This window comes from Mytilus galloprovincialis, chromosome 6, assembly GCF_965363235.1.
Source record: "Mytilus galloprovincialis chromosome 6, xbMytGall1.hap1.1, whole genome shotgun sequence".
NCBI lineage: Eukaryota > Metazoa > Mollusca > Bivalvia > Mytilida > Mytilidae > Mytilus > Mytilus galloprovincialis.
Window position 1 is genome coordinate 39,848,107 of NC_134843.1, and position 17,156 is coordinate 39,865,262.

The window sequence follows — 17,156 nt, forward strand, 5'->3', positions numbered from 1 at the left end:
TACAAACAATCCGATTTATTTTGTTAAAATTCAGGCATATTTTCTCATTTCATAAAGAACTATCCGTTTTTGTGACTTAAACTTTAATATTGACCAGTATGCAATGTTTAAACTATTTGCAGTATTTATATATTGTTTAAAATAGAAATTATTCAATAAAACATATGTACGTGTAAACACTCGTGAAATACCGGAAATCATCACATTACCGTCTTCGATTCAGTCGACAATATATTCATTTATACCTGAGTGAACACATACGCACTTTAAAACAGCTGAAAACAAACATTTAATTGTCGATTATGTTGTTTTTGTGAGACAAATTATTTTATAAAGTAAATGTGTAACAAAATATTTATGAAACTAGATGTGTCAAATAGTTATCAAAGGTACCAGGATTATAATTTAGTACGCCAGACGCGCGTTTCGTCTTCATAAGACTCATCAGTGAAGCTCATATCAAAATATTTATAAAGCCAAACAAGTACAAAGTTGAAGAGCATTGAGTATCCAAAATTCCAAAAAGTGGTGCCAAATACGGCTAAGGTAATCTATACCTGGGATAGGAAAATCCTTAGTTTTTCGAAAATTTCAGTTTTGTAAACAGTAAATTTAATAAAATGACCACATTATTAATATTCATATCAACACAGAATACTTGACTACTGGGCTGTTGATATCCTCGGTGACGAAATTCCACCAGCAGTGGCATCGACCAAAGCGACACGAATGGCCCCGTCCCAAAAAGTTGAAAAATCTGCAATTTGAATAACACATGTGGACACAAACATGATGGTAGTCTCACATATCTAAAGTCTGCTCAAAATCTGGAGACGTATAGAAAAAAAGTCTGTATAACTGTGATTTTCAACAATTTATCAAAGTCCAAAGCCCATAATTTTGGCAAACATTAGTGGAGCGGAACAAATTTAAACTTGAACTGTAACACATCATTGGTATCTCATATAACAAAAAATCAGCCCAATATCTGAAGGCATTTAGAAAAAAAGTCCGTATAACTGTGATTTCCAACAATTTATCACAGTCCAAAGCCCGTAATTTCGACAAAAATTAGCAGAGCAGAACGAAACTTGAACTTGATCTGTAACATATCATGGTTAACTAACATACCAAAAATCAGCCCAATATCTGAAGGCGTTTAGAAAAAAACTCCGTATAACTGTGATTTTCAACAATTTATCAAAGTCCAAAAGCCGTAATTTCCACAAAAATTAGCGGAGCGTAACGAAACTTAAACTTGATCTGTAAAACATCATGGTTAACTCACATAATAAAAATCAGCCAAATATCTAAAGGCGTTTAGAAAAAAACTCCGTATAATGATTTGTTGCAGAATGACGGAATTTCGGAATTACGGAATTACGGAATTTCAGAATTTCGGAATTACGGAATTTCGGAATTTCGGACAAGGGTAAAACTATATGGTACCGACAACTTCGTTGCGGGGCCATAAAAATGACAAATTAAGTTAATTTTTTGCGCTGTGAAAGGGTGCACTCTATCGAACTCAATAAAGGTGTGCTTGATTACATTTTGTGTTTAGCTATGTGGTGATTGAGTTAATATTGTTTAGTCATTCAATCGGCAAACATTGCTTTGAACGAAGGTCAAATAGTCAGTTTGGAAATTTGTTTAGACTTTTTACTCTCTCGGCACAAAATTATGTCGATTTGACACACCATCTGGTTACTATTTATTTGCTTTTCGTAATGTATACATTGTTCCTCATTTGATAGTTTTTTTTTTCATTTTTCTTTCCTCCTTACTTGGATATATTGCTTCACTTTTGTTTTATAAATTTTGTACATATTTTCAAATGTTTTTGTTACTTTGTTTGCATTCAGTTTATTTGCATATGACCGTCAAAACTATTCCCGATACATGTCAGTCTATTTGCTTCATATGCAAAGTATGCCAAATATCCATCCTGATGCGCATGAACATCTTTCATCTGGTTGTTTTTGTGTTCAGAGAAGTTCTCGTGGATTTTCTAGATCTCCAGTTGACCAAACAATCGAGCACACATTGAACAGAGATACGTATACAAAAACAAGAGGTGGCATTGTTGGTTTCAGTTTAAATAAATGAAAAAGAAACTGACTATTGTTTTAGAAAAAGGGAGAAGGTTTTGATCCATTAAAATGTTTAATCCCGCTGCAAATGTTTGCACCTGTCCTAAGTCAGGAATCTGATGTACAGTAGTTGTCGTTTGTTTATGTAATTTATACGTGTTTCTCGTTTCTCTTTTTTTTATTTTATAAAGATTAGACCTTTAGTTTTCCCGTTTGCATGGTTTTACACTAGTAATTTTGGGGCCCTTTATAGCTTGTTGTTCGGTGTGAGCCAAGGCTCCGTGTTGAAGGCCGTTAATTGACCTATAATGGTTAACTTTTTTATTATTTGGATGGAGAGTTGTCTCATTGGCACTCACACCACATCTTCCTATATCTATTAAAATTGGTTCAGACACTGTAAAAGTGGACACATTCATTTGAAACATCTAAGCAGTTATCTGGCTTGTCCTCGGGTATTGTTGCTTCTTCGGAATTAAGTTCCTACCTTCCAAACGCGTATGGAAAGGGAAAGTTGGTATCAGAAAATGTCATTACTGAACGGCTTATTCAAACGTCAACCAATATTTTCAAACCAATCAAAAGACAATCATTGCTTACATTTTCAACAAAGGAAATAAAAGGTTAACAGTTAACGGCTGTTAAGAACAACATCACATTGAAAGCATATACAAATCTTTTTGGTAGCCTGCTTGTCATAGCCGAGACAAGACAGTTGGATATGCGAGAGGTACTCTAGTTTGAATTAGGTCCTCTTCCATGGTCTCTTGCAAACGTTGATGATACACTAGTAAAGACAAATGAATCTATCCTAGGTGGTCTTTAAAAAAAGGACGTTGAACAAATGCAAGCCATTCCAGAAGAAAGCATGTGGATATTTGATGGTACGGCAGTTATTCAATCCTACTAATATCAAGTACTTTTTCTGATATGGCAATAGTTGTTTTAAAAAACATCCTTTTAGTTTCAGAAAGAGCTCTCCGCATTGATTTTGACACTGATCAGTATCCCACAATATCCATAAAACATTTAGAACGGGATCGCATGTCCTTGTGAGGGCAAATCATTACGACAATTTCTAGATCAACACAATTTTGTCCTCGGCAATTGAAAAAAATATTGTCAATTAGTATAAACAAATTTGCTTTTGTTGAATTCTGTGAGTCGGAATAGAGTAAACAATCCTATAAATTCACACTTGAAGGTATTGATTTATTTGTATCATATGGAAGTATGTGCCACACAATATATGTTGTAAATGAAATCACGAAAAGTGTAGAATGCAATGAGCTTCTAAGCATACGGGAAGAAGCCGACACAAAGATGTTTCTTCATGCAAAACATGCAGCTGACAAAATTTACGATTCCATTGGTATAAAATCTTCTGACACTGATGTGGATGTATTGACCTCCTATTTTCAGAATTATATCAGTTCTAATATTATTATTCGAAATGCAGACTGATAAATGTGCAATTAATGTGTGCAAAATTAAGAATGTTTGTAGAGCACTGCCAGGATTCCATATCTTTTCTGGTTGTGATTTAGTAAGTGTTTTTCTGATAAAGGAAAAAGCAAAGCAATCGGCGTTTTGACACGTTCTGTTGAGTATTCAGAAGGTCTATCCCGTCTTGGTGAAACTTTTGAAGAGGTAGGCGAAGAACTGTCAGAAACACTCGAGAGGTTTTTGTGTGCTATATATGGCTACGAGAATAATAACATCAATGAATTAAGATTCATTGTCATCTTCTGCCCCCAACAAAAAATGCAATGTTAAAGCACATCAAACGAGCCAACTTTCAGGCAAAGATTTGAAAATCTGCTCTTCAACACAACAATGTTCAATCGACAAACTACAATTTGGATTAAGAACGATTTGATCAGCATTAATTGGCTAGACCAACCGCCAGCGTTAGATGCTTTATTGATACCGATAAGCTGTTCATGTAAAGCTGGTTGTGACACCAAAAGATGTTCATTTGTTCGACAAGGTTTATCCTGTACAGATGGCTGCACATGTACGAATGCTTGTAGCAACAAGAATAATCAAATCGTCGATATGGCTGACGATTACGACGAAGATGATGAGAAGATAATGGTGATGATAATTCGGTAGATGGCGTTGACGAAAATGAAGATGATTCTGAGTATTTATTTTCTTCATGACCTTAAATGTGGTGATTCTGTTGTTAAAAGAACTTTAATATAGATCTTGAAACCCTGACAGTTCTTTTATGTTTTTAGTACTATGTGTGTGTTTTAATGACTGTGATGTACATTGCTTATTTTGGTGTTTGTCATTGACCCATGTTTTTTTTCCTTTCTTACCTTTGAATTTTGTTCAACTGCCTTTAGTTACTTGATGCTCTATGTTTCAATGTAAAAAATATACCTTTTTTTATCAAGAAAACTAGTATGTATGCTTTGTTTCATTCAAAATCATGAATTTTGGATATTACCCTCCTCCTTTTTTTCTTGGTCCTATACGGTTCTTTCTTTCTTTTTTCTGTATATATGTGTTAAACAAAATTTTTGATATACTCTTAAATAAGACTTCTTTTAACCCCCTTTGGACACTTTTTCAAAAGTCTAACACCTCTTAAAATATTCTTCAGACAATACTCTTTAGATTTACAAAATAAATGCGGTACCTTGGGGTGTAACACAGAACTGAAATTTTACCTTACCAGCTGATGGACTATTAATTAGAACGTGCATGAATGTGTACGATTACTAAAATGACCTTCAAACTAGACACTGGACGAGTCAATATTATGTTTTATCAATGAAAGTTAAGGTATGAAAGATAAGAATTGCCACTTCTTCTATTTTCACAAAATTTTCTGAATACACAGTTAAAAGCTTATTTTCTAAAAGCCTATTGTGGAGGTAAAAGAGAAAGTTTACAAATAAGACGTTTTGTTCCATTAAACAAGTCATTTTCTTAAGAGAAATGCCGAAATATATTTTACGCACGACTACGGCAGGTAAACTTATTATTTATCATAACAAAAAAAAAAGCATTTTTCAGTCTCATTGGAATATGTTTATTACAATTAATCCCAAACTTAAGAAGAAAGTAAATAAAGTCAAAATATGTCCGATTTGTCTATTTTTGGACATCATAAGTCAATACGATCGTTTTAAAGTCAATTTCGCCTACCTCACAAAATCTTGTTAGGCACTATACTAATACATACGGTTGAATCTGCTAATCTGTCCCATTGTGGTGTCAGATAATAATATATTCCGTCAGAAGCACCATCTAAGGTAACTCCTCTGATGAACAGAGCCAGCAATATTATATAGGGAAACAATGCTGTGAAATACACAACCTGAAATTCAAAGCAATAGCTATTTACAGGCTGTATAAATGTTCGCACGTGTAACATTATGTATGATGTGTGGCAAAATTAAACGAAAAAAAAAAAACAATTCACTTTGCATTTTTAAGTTACGCGGGAAATTGGGAAAATTTTAACCTTGACTAAAATTCATTCATTAAACTAAAACACATGATTGGAAATGTCAATGAGAAATCGAATCTTTCAAAATAACAATTAGAACGTTTGAATTCCACACTAATTTAATTCTATTTTGAAGAAAAACACAACATTCCTCTTGATTATCGGAGTACATGTACTCTGTCAGTGAAAATCTCTCCCAATCAAACGATTTCTTACTGCTTCTATTGCGTTGACAACATTTTTACAAGACTTGGTAGAATGTTCGCCATTGTATGATGTCGTGAATTTTATTCCTGACCAAGTCAAACAAGGAATATAAAATACACATGTACACATGCTAGCCTTCTACAATTGCATTCATATCATATATAAGTAATGGGCTCCAATTCAGAATAATGTACCGGGTTAGGGTGAAATAGAATAATCTAAATAAACATTGAGTTTCATTTACCTGAATTCAACCAATAGATAAACTTAGTGTTTAAGAAAAACAAAAAAATCTTGCTTCACATGTTACATTGTGTTAACTAATTTGGCTTACTATAGAGAAAAATACCACAATATGTCACGAAATATTTGTTGAAACTATGAAATAGCGTGAAATTACCTAAATATACGACACAGTTAATCTGTAAAAGAGGGACGAAAGATACCAAAGGGACAGTCAAACTCATAAATCTAAAACAAACTGACAACGCCATGGCTAAAAATGAAAAAGACAAACAGAAAAACAATAGTACACATGACACAACATAGAAAACTAAAGAATAAACAACACGAACCCCACCAAAAACTAGGGGTGATCTCAGGTGCTCCGGAAGGGTAAGCAGATCCTGCTCCACATGCGGCACCCGTCGTGTTGCTTATGTGATTACAAATCCGGTAAATAGTCTAATTCGGTAGGTCAAATTCATGAAAGGGAAGGGGATTGTAGTTACGACGTGAGGAACATATCCGATATCATTTGTGAAATGGTTATTCCATAACGGTCAACCAACTCGTGATGGCGTCCGTAAAATTTACGAAGGGATGATTTCAACTTCACCATTTGGAACTCTTGATTTAATAGCTTCCTTGTGAGCAGTAACCCTCTATCAAGAAAATCATGATAGGAAATGCAAGCACGGGAATATCGTATCAATTGAGAGATATATACCCCGTATGCAGGTGCTGCTGGAATGTTGCTACTTAGAAATGGAAAGTTCACAATTGGAGGCTGTAAGGTGAATCAAGCGAAGGTCAATGGCATGGTACGAAACAAATCTTATTAAATTGTGGTATTTTGTATTTGAAGTTTTATCGAAAAGTATATTCTTTATTTACAGTCGTACGTTAAGGTTCCGCTAAATTCAAAATATAGGACACTTAATAAACATCTAAACTTTGCCTGTATTTGTCAACCTATAATGAATAAAGTCATAAACTATGAGAACATATGTTCATTTAAACATACTTTAAATATACACACTTTGTAAATTGTAAATAAACTTGAAATTGTTATGTTGTGGCCAAACCGGTTCTTGGGGTGAACACCAAATTTTCAAAAAATCTGGAGGCCTGCGAGACGAATTTATTTGCTTAAAATTGGTATGGACGAATACTGTTACATGTAATGCAGGGCAAGCTCATGTTGATTTGTCACATACATATGTTTAAATGGCATATTTATCCAATGTCTGCATTGTACCTTCGATATTCGTTCACTTAGATACATGAAATTAACTGAAACTCGAAAATCAATACATTTTATGAAAAATTAACATGAGCTTGCCCTGCATTAGATACAACAGTATTCGTCCATACCAATTCTAAACAAATTAAGTCGTCTTGCAGGCCTCCAGTTTTTAAAAAAATTTAGTGTTCACCCCAAGAACCGGTTTGGCCACAACATAACAATTTCAAGTTTATTTACAATTTACACCGTGTGTATATGTTAAGTATGTTTAAATGAACATATGTTCTCATAGTTTATGACTTAATTCATTATAGGTTGAATAATACAGGCAAAGTTTAGATGTTTATGAAGTGTCCTATATTTTGACTTTAGTGGAACCTTAAATTAGTAGTGGTAGAGCAATTTCATATAAAAAGTGGACTTGCAAAAACAGTTATTCAAAATTTTCAAAACGGAAACTTCCTTAACAAATGTCAAAACCAAAACCTCAAACGAATGGAAAACAACTGTCATATTCCTGACTTGGTACAGGTATTTCCTTATGTAGAACAATGCATTTAACCTTGTTGTAAAGCTAGATAAACCTCTCAATTGTATGACAGACGAATATGAATAATCATTGATATGGTCATAATTTTATATCATGTAACTGTTTACAAAACTTTGAATTTTTGAAATACTAAGGATTTTTCTACCTCAGGGCTATATAACCTCAGCTGTATTTGGCAAAACTTTAGGTATCCCCAATGCTCTTCAACTTCGTACTTTATTTGGCTTTTTTTTAAATATTCGGGCGTCACTGATGAGTCTTTTTTTAGACGAAACGCGCGTCTCGCGTATATACAAAAATTTCAATTCTGGTATCAATTATAAAGTTATTCTCGTAGAATTCTATTTCATTGACAAAAATATGCGAGCAAAACAAACAGACATAATAGGTAAAAATGTCAAAAATTGGGGTAGAACAGTCAAAATTTTATAAAATCTTAATTGCTATTAAAACAAACATTTGTGTAAAAAAAATAAGATAAAATACCAAAAAATTACGTTATCACAATAACTCAATGAAGGGGATGTATATATACAGAGCTACGCAATTATGATATTACCAAAAATGGACTAAACAGTAAAGGTTAGAAATATACAAAACAAATAAATAATGAACGAACATAACACGTAATTGTGATGATAAACAACGTAAATAACCAGAATCTATACTTCAAGATCATCATGAGTTGATATTATTTGTACGGAATAGTTATCAACGAGGGGTGTCTTCTGATGAACCTTTATGTAGAAATTTAACGAGACGTTCTTTACATAATTATAGTTCATCAACTGTCTGTTCATACACTGGTGGCGTTTTATAAAGTAGCAGCTGCAAGCTCTTGAATACCGAATGAGTTTGGAAATGTATAACAACTTGAACTGAATATGGATTCAGTTCAAGTTGTTATATTACTGTTAAGGTTGGAGATTTATAATTTCAAAATTTAAATCATGGTAGAAGTCTTAAAATTTACCTTTCCAAGACTTTTGATGCCTTTTGCCAAAACTGCCAGGACAACTACCCATGCTAACAATAAGCATAGAGCTAGTTCCCATCTAACCGCCCCGAAATCATGTAGACCATCGGACATATTCAACACTCTATCACTGAAAAATAAGTACTAATTGTAAAGTTAACAATTCCATTTTAAATGAAACTTTTCTTTATTATACATGCCCATACTTTATGTCATTTATCAGTTATACTGCTTTACAAGAAAGAAAGAAAAAAACAAATATAAGCATAAGATCGCAGTTATTATATGTAAAATCCCCGATCTTAAATCGAGATCTTTGTATCTTTATTGTGACATTCAAATGAATCTGTCCCTTTTTATTATATAGCTTTATAAGCTTTGAGCGTTCCTAGTGAAAAAAAATCCAGTAAAGCGTTTCGGAACATTATTTTTTTTTTATGTGTTATTTCATTTATTGAAATTTGAACATTAGCTGTGAATATGAATGTTAATAAAAAAAAACTTCCCTGGAATATTGTGTGATTTTATGATTTCACGTTGCATGACCAAAATAATAGTGAACAATAAATATATAGAAGCAACATTTTTTTCTCCACAAAAACGTATCCATACTTACTAAAAGAATTCTTCGCTTTTGGATCTTTCTGTACCAGTGCTGTTTGTGAAATTACTTGGAATTAGAACTAAAACGGATAGATTTGTAATTAACATTGGTTCATTAGTGCGCGGCAATTCAGGTTTCACAACATTTTTTTCGACAGGGATTATTCACAGTAAAATTGTAATGCTTTATTTTGAAACTTACTTTCTTCAAAGTATAATAACTTAATATTCTACAGATAAAACGTTTATGAAGTATGCACGAGTCATGCCTTGGAAGAGAATTTTGAATAAATAAAATTTCGTTAACTAACAAAACAATTATCAAAAATGTTAAGAGAATGCTTTCAATTGAAAAGGAGGTTCTCTTTTTATTCATAATAAATTGTATTAAGAGATAGAAGATAAAATTTATTAGAATTGCTTATAATGTGATACAAGGGGGAGGTTGAGCTAAATGTAGCATCAAAATTAGATTTAACATTCCATTTTCTTCGGAAAATGTCTCTACCATATCAGATATATGACAGTTGATAAAGTTAGTTTTTATGGACTTACATATTTTTTTTTACTCTAACTTAGAGTAAGGTATTTTCTTTTAAAATGTATTATTTTATACAGGAACTTGTTTATATTTAAAGATCCTTTATTAACCTTCGATAAATAATGTCGTCGGATTGCTGTCTCAATGACTAATACCTGTACCTTCTATATTTGGAAAGCAATGTACAAGATTTCTGTAAGTTGCACTTACCTTTCATAAATGTTCATAAGCTAAGAATTTAGAGAGTTAAATATCATTGCGTTTAAACTTTTCATTTTCTTGGGTACAACAATCTATTATTTCAAATTATGAATAATTATCCACTTTTTTCCTATACTTTCGCGTTCCATGTAATGAATTTGAAAGAGTCTATAAATTGCTTTCTGTTGTACATCTTTTTGCCATGGCGTCGTTAGTTAATCTTTAACTTATGAGTTTGAACATCATTTTAGTATCTTCAGGCTCTTCTTTTTTGTTGTTTATTTGTTACAAATTTAATATTAATATAAAGCAACGCAAGTAAGCATTGTCAAATTCTATTAATTCACCTGTACTGTTTGTATTATTATGTGACGTCACTTCCTGACTCCATGGTAACGGATCAGACATTGATGCAAAGAAAAAGAAGAAACAATAGCCGATGATAACATTATAATACAATCCTATGACGGCCGATACTATCACTGAACAGTAACCCAAACCTGAAATGATAAATTGCAACCTTTATGATATTTGTTTTAACCCTTTATTATACATTCACAAAATTTCAAGAACGTAGTTTTAAAGGCAAAGAATTCAAGGGAAAACCGAGCACCTTCGACAAAATTCAAAATTACAACAAAAAAATATACAAGTATTTAAAAAGCTCAATAAAAATGTGTGTGTTTATGGTTAACCTTATATCTTCAAACTTAAAAGTCGTCTCGATACAAAAGACAACTAAGTACCTATTATAATAAGTAAAAGCGAATTCAAATTTTATTTCAGTGATGTGTTTTCACTGCACAAGACATAATGTTGTTGTGTGTTTATGAACATAAATTTTCCAGGTTACATGTATAATTTTGTTATATTCTAGACATACTTGTCTTATTCGTCTTCTTCAATGTCCTTGGTTTTCTTGATGGTCAGACCTGCAAGTTTCTGTAATATTGCACTTTAGCATTTAGAGTGTTTTAATAGTAAAATGAGTACCTTTAAAGAGTGGATTAACTTTCCATATTGCCAATGGACCCAAACTAGCAAATTGTCCAAATGACAGCTCCATAAAGAAAAGTGGCATTCCGACAAAAAGTTGCATGAACCAGTATGGAATTAGAAATGCACCTGAAAGAACGTGAAAGTCATTAAGGTAAAAAATAAGGCATATGTTTTTGTCAGAACATGTCATACATGTATTACCATCAAAATCTCATTACTCATATCGTTTTTTTCATACCATTAATTTCTATAAAGAAATAAGCTGTATTGAATATCTGACTAGGACATTCAATGTTAGTGTGTATTATGAAGTTACTAAAATGATTAACTATGAAAATGAATTTTTCCTGTATTGTCCAATGATTTTCTTTTATATTTGTTAAAATCCCAATTAATCACGCAGTATAATATTTCAACAAAATATAAATAATTAAAAAAAAAAATAGATAGACAGATAATTAAAGAAGCATTGTAACGAAATTTACTATTTTAGGCGTTTTATCAACTATGTCCTAGAATAACCCTTTTGACAGTCCGTAAAACTGGTACAAGAGAAAGGCGAAAGATACCAGAGGGACAGTCATTGTCAAATGTGTTCAGTTGGCTGTTTAGGATGAATAAATACGCAATCCTAACGATCATAATCGTAACCCTAATGATCATAACCCAATGTAGCATGTTAACAGATTAGACGGTATATGTGACCTCTTGCATAATAAAAATTCTAAGACTACCTAACAGTTCTTCTTTTCACTAGTGGCATTAATTATTTTCCGCCTTAATCTTTATTGATCAACTCTGCAAAATCTTTCTTATTAGTTTTAATTTTAAATAAAATGTGTTTTCGTTCTGAATAAACAGGAGCTATTTGCCATTTGACGGAATGTGGAACTACTTAGTACGCCAAAACAACTAAATGTAACCAGACGAATTTTCCCTCAACGGTGGTCCTGCAAAAACTGGTCATCATCGTGATATATGGACTGCCCGTAGAACAGTGTTATTGACTGTATCAGCGATAATGAACACGCCAATGGCTCGGTGATTATCGCTGTCTTAGTCAATACCATTGTCCTGTGGGCAGACCATATATAACGATAATGACCAGTTTTTCAATGAACTATTATATAACTGATTTTTGAAAACTTATAACAACAAATTTCAATAAAAACAATCGCATTTCATAAATTATAAATAAGATATCCTGTGTATTTCTTGGTTGCTGTGTTGCTGCAGTAACATACTCAATATGTATAGAGTTTCTACATTATTTGAAATGGTCTTATATCTTTACTTACAAAGTAGATTTTACATATACGGTTGAAAGGAGATGTCATGATATGTCAGTTCTTCGGCATTTCTCGGATCATGCAATTGTAATTCAGGCTTACTTTTCAATAAATTGTCACAAAAATATCTTTCAAACATTATCTCGTCCTGCATATGCATGAAATATTTGCCACTTGACATTGAACATTTAACCACCAAACTTCAACATTTTGTTGTCCTTCACATGCATGAAAATTTGCTACTGTGCGTTAAACGAATAACCACCATACATCATACATTAATGAGATAATGCATTGCTCGCGTACTAACACCAAGAGTTGGACGAATTCAGTTTGATTTGGCAAGACTTTAATCAGCACACAGAGTTTATCTGATTCTTTTCACGGATTTTGCTATACTTTTTGGACCTTTTGGATTATAGCTCTTCATTTTTTATATAAGCTTTGGATTTCAAATATTTTGGCCACGAGCATCACTGAAGAGAATGTATTGTTGAAATGCGCATCTGGTGCAGGAAAATTGGTACCGCTAATGTTATTATCATTATATATACATATAGATAAAATATATGTGTCAATACTTACCACCACCATTTTTAAAAGCCAGGTAAGGGAATCTCCAGACATTACCCAGACCTACAGCGTATCCAACACATGTCAAAATGAATTCAAGTTTACCACCCCATTGGCCACGTTCCATAATTTTGACTGGTTCTTCAATCTCAACACTGTCATTTTTGGTCCCATTCTTGTTAAAAAAAACATTATTCAACAATGCAAGAAGAAAATTGCAATTGCAATAAAGCAGTTGAATGTTATATACGGGTAAGATTTAGAGGATAGCATTCGCTTCCCTTGAACAAGTGTTTTACACTGATATGTTCTGACTTTCTTGTTAACTTATATTATGGGATACAAGTTGTTGAATGTATATTTCCTAGGCAATATTCACCTGTTTTTTGTGTCATTTTTAGAGCTTTCTACGAAATATTTTTGATTGCCAATATCATATCAATGGCACCTTTTACGTGAAATAGATTTTCGAAAGCATAGTATGGCTTTAAACTTATTTTGATGTTTTGTAGTCATTGTCTTTATTCGGTGCCAGTGTTGGGCGACAGCAAGTTTCCAGAGAAAAACTGGTCCGACATGCCAATGCTTTTGTAATCATATTTCGATATCTGTACTTAACAATAACATGATTAACTAAACCATGTCAAATTCTATAGCTATCTTTGCGATGTTTATGTTTATGGTGTGATTTTGCGTTAATCGCTTTCCAAAATTTTTTTCTCTGAATTTTGATTGATTTTCTCTTAGCACCACACATAAAAACTATTCTAGGAAATGCACATATGTTTTAGTTTCTTGTGAAAAAAATCACAAAAATACTGAACTCCTAGGAAAACTTATAACGGAAAGTCCGTAATCAAATAAATCAAAAGCTCAAACGAATGGATAACAACTTTGTATTCATCCGCTTCGTAACATTTACTTCTTGTCAAACGAATTTTTGAAAACGGTTTGACAAAGTAAACTATCGGTTTAGTGAAGTTTGTATATGTTACAATCTGATTTGCCATCCTTATTTATACCTTAGCATACTGAATATTACGGAAGTACGGAAGCCAATAAGGGCCATTAAAAAAACTATGTCGTTTGCTTATAAATTGATTCTGATTAAATCTTTGGTATGCTCAATTTTTTATTCTTATAGCAAATGTTTTGACGGTAGTTAATTAAAGATGCATATTCCAACCGATTTCTTTCATTTAACTCCCAATTTAAAAATATTTGATTATAATTGTTCATAATTGTTCATTTTTAAAGCATATTTACCTGAGTCGGAAAATGGACGCCTTTTTCAACCTGACTCGAAAATTCACTACCAAGCCCACTGTCAAGACTTCCTCCGGGGGAAAGTTTGTGTTCTAGTTAGATAAAAAAAAACCAAACGTATGTAGTAATATTATAACAGATCTGATTGTTTCAACGAATGTTAAAGGTCTTCAGTGTAAATCTGTGATTTTATTTCAAACAAGATACCGGTATCATGGACCCTGGTGCAGGTTCTTACACGTGTTCGCCCTAAAGGCACGACTTGTCTCTGAAAACAGTGAGGTATATAGGCAAAGAAATTCTAAGACTAATGCCCATGTGTTTTCGGCCATTCACTTGGTTGTTTTTTTTTTCAACTCTTAACTGGTATTTTTGGCTATGGTAATATAGAAAACACGTCATTTGGCTTTGGTAATGTACAAAACGCGTCTTTTTGGACGGTGTTTTTCAATCCTATACCCTGTTAAAGGGATGGGAAACTTCCTCACAACAGCTGTTTGACGGTCGATAGGTAACATAATACAAGACGAACACAGTTGACTACGGAAATGTTCAATTATGTGTAGCCATTTCCACCTTTACTATAAAAATAAGAAGATGTTGCATGATTGCCACTTAAGCAACTCTGACCATTGACCAAATTACATAGAAAGTTAACGATTATATGCTACAAAACAATAAACGAAAAACAAATAAGATATGCAACAACTAATGAAAACTACTGAATTGTAAGCTCCTAGATTTGGACAGGTACAAACAGTATGTTGTGGAATTAATCATGTTCGTTAGCGCCAAGTTTGTGCTTATGTTGTGCTCTTACATAACTTTTTCGGACTAGGTTGAAGACTATGAACTTTCAACAAGTTTTAACATGGTCACATTCGTAAAGTCTATCCAAAATATAGTGTCTGCAAAATTAGACATTGTTATGGGTTGCTGTCTATCATATTTGTTTGACGTTTATTTTTTATTGTGTTCGATTAGTTTCTGTTTTGAAATGGACAACATTTTGTCATCTGGAACCTATTATAGATTATACTTCTCTATGGGTTTTGCTAACAATGACCTATTACTAAAATCATCGTTCTTTTGTCTCCTTTTATTTTATAAAAGCAGAACAGTTTTTGTAAACAAATTTGGAAGTGATAAACTCTATAAAAAGTCCTGATCGGTCCCTGCAAATTGCTATCCAAATTGCCAATGAAATTACAAATGAGTGAAAAATAGTCCCCGCATTTATATAATTATATCTTATATAAAAGCCTGTATCTATTCAAAATATAATGTACACATGTACATTAATAAAGAACAAAAAACTACATATTCTTATTTTATATGGAATTACTTTTTGGGGGCGAGATGAGAATATTCATCTGATACTTTTTCCAAAAATGGATTTTTGCGATGAATGTTGGAATTAAACAATTTACCCAATGAATGTACACTTACTATAGACCACAATGCTTATAATTTATTGCTCTTAAAAAAATCTAGTTTTAACAGTTTTCTAGTAAATATTTGCTACGACTAATTTTCACTTTGTTCCGTTTACGCTACTAAATCTGAAAAATAATCGAAGATTGACTGGGTTCTAATAGCAACAAAAGCCTCTACCATCCGGTTTAAAAATCGTCCGAAAGTGGAAAAGTTTTGCTATTGCGATATTTAGAAATACGCATCTACGTCTAGTAATATAGGGTTATTGCATGCATATTGGGGAATATTGTCCAGAGTAGAATTTTATATTGCACGAGCTTGCGAGTGCAATATATGTTCTACGAGGGACAATATTTCCCAATATTTATGCAATAACCCTTTTATTGTATAGCAATATAATATTTAAAAGTAAAAATTGGTTTAAACTAAGATTTTGTCGTTGATGACGTCATGAATTTTGAAGATTTATTGCACTAGTGCAATATTATAATTTATTGCACGCTAACTTTTGGTTACTTTCTGTGGGAAATATTATATTGCTATGCAATAAAATGATTTATACAATGACGTATTATAAGTAGTTATGCTCTTTGCACGTGTAAGAATCTTGTTTCCGCTATCGGAAATGCCCGACGTTGCATTTGATTATTGCAAAGCATATATCAACCTCTATCCATCATTCCTCATCATTGATAGTGAGGACAGTCTGTGTCCCTCATTTCCTATCTATTTTGTAATACCTGTTGGATTTATTGTTATTTTGTTAACGTCCCGGATATGCATGAAGCATCTGTCATTTCACACTAAATAATCAACAGGCAACAATAAGTTCAATTAGTTTAACTAACATTCAATATATTTATAGATTTATCTTAAAAAATTAACAAGGGTTAGTGTAAATTGCGTGTAAAGCAATACCGTATAGTCGACTATAAACGACATGAAAAATGTGAAAGATTCAATTGGGTAAACTTACTAAGTCACGAACTACCGACAACCATCGAACCACAGGTTCCTAACTTAGGACAGGCACTCAATCAATTCGGTATTTGTTCCAACACATGAAAATCCTTATTCTAAAAGTTAGTTAACCCTAACACGCAGTTGTTACTTTTAAAGATTTCTTGAACGTCAAGTAACTTGCACTGAATTTTTCGTTTTGAATGAGACATGAAGTGTTAAAATTCAATAGAACTTTTAGATAGCACTATAAGAAAATGAATATATACAAGGCTGTACAATAAAGATGAAAATACTTGTAAAAGTTATGACACAATATGTTTAAGTACATATAAACTACTACATTTAATCTCAACGTGTTGCAATTTAAAAAATGGCAGATTTATAGAACAAAGTCAAGTTGAATTTTTTTTAAAAGTTAAATTTATTATTGTATTGTATTACTATAGTATAATTAATGAATGGGTGTTTTTATAATGGCCCTGTTATATGTTCAAGGTCTGTAATAATGGTCGAGGAATTCTGTA

At 32.4% G+C, this 17,156-nt stretch overlaps 1 protein-coding gene across 2 annotated transcripts in view; it reads right to left on the minus strand.

Annotated features, from left to right (window-relative positions):
• LOC143079550 (sodium- and chloride-dependent glycine transporter 1-like) overlaps window positions 1-17,156 on the minus strand; it is a 33,523-nt gene that overhangs the window by 13,120 nt on the left and 3,247 nt on the right. For both annotated transcript variants that reach the window (XM_076254956.1, XM_076254957.1), the window contains exons 2-8: window positions 14,233-14,324; window positions 12,979-13,141; window positions 11,099-11,230; window positions 10,453-10,605; window positions 9,377-9,443; window positions 8,758-8,890; window positions 5,293-5,427 (exon numbers count right to left, since the gene is read on the minus strand). In XM_076254956.1, the coding sequence (XP_076111071.1) occupies window positions 5,293-5,427; window positions 8,758-8,890; window positions 9,377-9,443; window positions 10,453-10,605; window positions 11,099-11,230; window positions 12,979-13,141; window positions 14,233-14,324 (875 nt within the window). The remainder of the gene's footprint in view (window positions 1-5,292; window positions 5,428-8,757; window positions 8,891-9,376; window positions 9,444-10,452; window positions 10,606-11,098; window positions 11,231-12,978; window positions 13,142-14,232; window positions 14,325-17,156) is intronic.